The sequence below is a fragment of the Meleagris gallopavo genome, chromosome 29 (assembly GCF_000146605.3).
Source record: "Meleagris gallopavo isolate NT-WF06-2002-E0010 breed Aviagen turkey brand Nicholas breeding stock chromosome 29, Turkey_5.1, whole genome shotgun sequence".
NCBI classification, from domain to species: Eukaryota; Metazoa; Chordata; class Aves; order Galliformes; family Phasianidae; genus Meleagris; species Meleagris gallopavo.
In genome coordinates, this window is record NC_015039.2 from 649890 (window position 1) to 654902 (window position 5013).

Here is a 5013-nt window from a genome sequence, read left to right on the forward strand (position 1 = left end):
GCGCTGCCCCACAGCCGCCATTTTGTTGCCACATCCCCCCCTTTTTGCTCTCCTTCCCTCCCTGAAAGTCCACGCATAAACCCTGTGAGGAATGCTTCTAAGGGCTGAGATTGCTGCTCCCCTCAGCTCTTCGCTGTGGGCTGTGTTATGATTCTGCTCCACAAGTCCTGCTTCACAATACTGCAGGCAACACCAAGTTGGGAGGCAGTGCTGATCTGCCTGAGGGGAGAAAGGCACTACAGAGGGACCTGGATAGGCTGGGTCGATGGGCTGAGGCAAACTGTGTGAGTTCAATAGAGCCAAGTGTCACTCCTGCGTTTTGGTCACAACAACCCCAGGCAACCCTACAGGCTTGGGGAGGAGTTCCCTGATAGAAAGAGACCTTGGTGTGCTGATGGCTGAATATGAGCCAGCTGTGAGCCCAGGTGGCCAAGAAGGCCGATGGCATCCTGGCTTGGATCAGGAATGGTGAGCAGAACTGGAGGAGTCATCCTGCCCTGTGCTTGGCGTTGGTGAGGCCTCACCTGGAGTTCTGTGTTCAGTTTTGGGCAGCTCAGAACAGAAAGGACGTGGAGATGCTGGAGCAGATGGAAAGAAGGGCAACCTGGAGAATATGGCCTATGAGGAGAGACTGAAGGAACTGGGGCTGTTTGGCCTGGGGAAGAGGAGGCTGAGGGGAGAACTTATTGTCTGAAAGGTGATTGCAGTGAGATTGGGTTGGTCTCTTCTCACTCCTAACAGGACGAGGGGAAATGGCCTCAAGTTGCACCGGGGGAAGGTTTAAGTTGGATATCAGGAAGAAAACTTCTTTACAGAAAGGGTTGTGAAGCACTGGAATGGGCTGCCCAGGGAGGTGGTGGAGTCAGCATCCCTGGATGTGTTTACAAACCATCTGGATGTGCTGCTCAGGGACGTGGCTTAGCAGAGGGTTGTTAGAGTTGGGGTAGCATGGTGAGGTTGCACTTGGATCTTGATGATCTCGAGGGTCTTTTCCAACCTCAGCAATTCTATGATTCCACATCCCTCTAATTGGGTTTAGTGGAGAAACTGCAGGAGGGATCTCCTCTTGGGCTTGGCTTTGGTCTGTTTGTTTTCTTCTTTCCAGGAAGCATTCTGCTATATATCAGGGCCAAAAGCACCCCCCAAGTGCATCTAGACACAAGGAGCAGCTCTGTCCTGTTTGAACTGTTTTAGAAGTTCTGCTGCAAGTTGGTCAGAGAATATTCCCAGGGTTAGCAAACCTGTGGAAGAAATCTCCCTGCTTTGTGACTTGTAAGATAAATACTCCTGTGCTACAAGGGGATCCATCCTTGTGGCTCGGTGCAAGCAGCTTGAGCCCAATTCTGGAGCAGCAGCTCTTCCTACAGGCAGCACAGACACAGCAGGAGCACTGACTGCGGATCAGCTGAGCACCCTCTGATGGTGCTGTTCCTATCTCCAAAGGGAGACAAAAGCTCAATTTTACTGAATTCAGCATTCAGGAAATCAGACGGGAAGTATTTACAGTCCTTATGATGCTCAGGTACTGCCTCTCTTTCCACAGCCTGGCCATTTAAAACATCTGCTGGCAAAGGCTGGTCAGTAATGAAGTGTGTCTGCTGACGGACCACAGCACAGCCAGCCTGCAGCAAGCAGCAGAAATTCAAGGATCCATGTTAGAGGGGCAACAAGTGGGAAAGGACTCTGCTTGCTGCAAACCCATCACCTTGATGTGCAACCCCTCTGTGCAGCAAGGTACTCACACTGCACTGTGCCTGGGGCAGGAGCACAGCAATCCTCCCCCTCAGCACACGCTGTTCAGGCTGGCTGGATGGAGGATGCTGCTGCAGCAACACCAGAATGCTACAGGAACAGCTGGAGCAGCCCAAGTCCTGAAGTGCAGCTGAGCTCCCACGTGGAAGGAGCACACAGTGACAGACAGACCTTACGCTGGCTGTGGGGACTGGAGAGGAACACCTTCTGTGATTCAAACCCTGCAGACAGATTTATTACCTGTAAGTACAGCAGCTTGACAGCTAAAGTGGGCTTTAATTACTGCAGAGAGCTTTTCTGGGCACTTCTTATTATACAATGTGTTTGCTTGTAGAAGAAAAGGGACCTGTGAATCTATCCTACAACTGAACTCAGCCTAGGCTCGCTCTCACATGCATTCCTTTAGGTCCATGGTGCTACTAGCTAGAAAGCAGACAATTTTTAACATCAAATTACAAAGGTATCCTTTAAGAAGGAAAGCAGCAAGTTTATATTCCACTCCGCTTCCCCATTCATAAGGTGGGGCTCCTTTTCCCCACATTTTATAACTTGTTTCACCACTGCAGCCGGGTTTTCCTGGAAGGTGCTACGGAAGGTGAAACAGTTTCTCAGGTCCGGCCTGCAGTGCCAGCTGACCTGCAGAACTACAGCTGTGGGATGAATTCTGGGTTACAGTGGTTTTAAGCCTGACCTCCCCAGAGCCTTATCTGTCTGCAAGCTGCTTCATTTCAGTCACTTAATTCAGATTAAGGATGGCTTTTGCAAAACCATAATGATCCTAGTTGAAATAAATACTCAAATTCTGCACTAGCTTAATTCCATTACCCTGCTATCCAGATCCCTTTTGCAAGCAACCATTAAACTTCACCTAAAAAAGGAAACGGCCTAATGGTTTGCAAAATGCTTTCCAGCACGGGGACAGGATTGATCTCTCCAAACCAATTGCAGATGCTATGGCAGAGCACACAGAAACCCTTCCTGCAGCAGACACAGCCCCAGCCTCGCACAACTGTCCGCGTTGCATCAGCTCTGCGTGCAGTGAAGCTTCTCCATGGAGATGGCAGAGGAGGGCTGGCTGTTGCACAGCCGGTTTCCCAGCCCTGTTTCCACGCCGTCAGTAGCAGCAGGAGAGCAGCATTCCTGCTCTGAGCAGACCGGGCTCACACAAGCCTTACCCAGCAGCTCAGCCTCTGCGTGCAAGCCTGCAGCTCAGGAGGGGATTAGAGCTCAGCTGGCTCCGTCCCCAACAAGTTGAGACCAAACACACAGATTTACAACCGGCGCTCAGTGCCCCCAAGCTAGCTTACATTTCTTCTCACAGAGCAGCACGGCCCTGCTGCTGGAGGGACAGGACGTGGATCAGACGCACCCGGCAGGGTGTGGGCAGGCAGCAGGCTGTGACTCAGCAGAAGGACCAGCCGGGTCCTCAGTGCTAACCGAGGGGAGAGCAGCCCCACACCTCCCTGCTGCTCCCGCAGAGCCCTGCCGAGCTGAGATTAAGGCCTCGCACGCTTCCCTCATGCCCCCACCCCAGCTGGAAAAAGATTATTCCTTTTTTCTCCTCCTCCAGTAGTGTGGAAGGCACGTAGAGCCCAGTACCTACAAGCAGAAGATAAGACACAGTGCCTCTAAGATTATTATTATTTTTTAATTAATTAATCATTGCTCTGTTTCTAAATTCCACTCAAGGGCTTTCCGGATCATCTAAATGCTGTGCTCGAGAGGCTGAGTTACCGGTTAGGAAGTTCCAGGATGCACTGCCTCCTTATGCGACCTTGTGGGAATTCGGATTGCTTCACATCCTCACTTCGGAGGCTCAGGACTCGCTTTAATTGATTTTAACTGATATCAGGGCAGGAAATGCTCGCAAAGTTCTCACTGCTGTCCGTGTCTGTAGCCGAGCCCCAGCTGCTCCTGTGCAGCGTGCTGGGCTCTGCAGCGCCTGTCCCCTTCTTGCCACAGGATGGCACTCGCAGGGGAGCAGAGATGCGCACAGACACCGGCACAGCCTCAAATTCTCTGTTGAGGCAGGGGAAGACTCGAGCCCTACTGCAGCAATCTTAGTGACATCGTTGCACTGCTTCTCACGTGCACGGGGCTGGAGGAGCCTGGACCGCAGGCCTAGGAGGACACACAGCTGGAGAATCTTCTGTCCAGGACGCACGCTGGCAGCCTGCAGGGCTGGGCAGGGCCAGGTCACAGCCCCTCCAGCCGGGGCAGGGCAGGCTGGGGGTCAGGGAGGCTCCAAGAGCAGCCTGCTGCCACTGCAGCTCCGGGCAGCACCTCCTGAAGCAGGGATCCTGCAGCTCTGCTCCCATCCCCTGTGTCAGGGCAGAACCAAAAGCATCCTTCTGAGATGAAAAGACGAGCAGGAATAAAGCCGTGCTGAAGAGCTCACTTCTTTGTATTTCCTCTCCTTAGGAAAGAGCAGCACGTTCAGTGCAGCACAAAGAATATTGCTATGCATGTTAAGCACAGAGAGGACCTCAGCCTCGCATGCAAACCCCCATCCCCTCACAGAGCAGTGGAGGCAACAAAGAGGCTCCTGTTACCTGCAGGTGCTTTGGGGCTTCTAAGCATAGCAGCACATTTTTAGCTGCATTTTCCTTTGCGAGGCCAGAAGAGGAATTGAGGAGCCTCCTCCTCACATCAGCTGCTTCTAAGTGGAAGATCACAAGCTAAAGACCTCGGCTGCTCCCCTCCCTCTCTTCTTCAGCCCCAGAAAGGAGGTTGGGGGCTGTGTGAGAGCGCCCAGAACAGCTGGCTGGCTGCACTCTGCTTGTTCCCCAGCTGCAGGATGGCTGCACAGGCTCTACCTGGAGCAGCGCCCTGCACAGCTCCCGAGGTGCTGCCCTGCCCCGGGGCAACGTTCGCTGCTCTCCCTGCTCAGGCAAACCTCCAGTCCCTGCCTCCCGCACCCAGCGCTGCGTGCACGCAGATGGGAGCACCGCCGCTGCTCACCCATCAGCGCCAGTGTGCGAGCCCTGCTGCCTCCAGCGCACACCCTGATAGCACCAGAACTGTGAGCGTGCCAGCCCCAGCGCTTCCAGGGTGCAAGGCGTGCTTCTGCCAGCGCGGTGAGCGTGCAGTCGTGCGTCCCTGCCAGCAGGACGAGCGTGCACAGCCCTTCCCACGAGCTCAGCCGACCCCAGTGCCGCCCGCAGCCCCCACGTGCTCCCCCTCCCCACGCGGCCGTGTCCTCCAGCCCGGCAGGGGGCGCTGCGTGCCGCAGGGCGCATGCGCGAGGCGGTGGCTGCGGGG

The 5013-nt window shown here is 54.4% G+C and overlaps 1 protein-coding gene across 1 annotated transcript in view; it reads left to right on the plus strand.

The window, feature by feature from the left end:
- GPATCH8 (G-patch domain containing 8) overlaps positions 1–5013 on the plus strand; it is a 43725-nt gene that overhangs the window by 34052 nt on the left and 4660 nt on the right. Inside the window, exon 10 of the mRNA XM_010724471.3 lies at positions 4294–4299. Coding sequence (XP_010722773.2) covers positions 4294–4299 — 6 coding nt within the window. The remainder of the gene's footprint in view (positions 1–4293; positions 4300–5013) is intronic.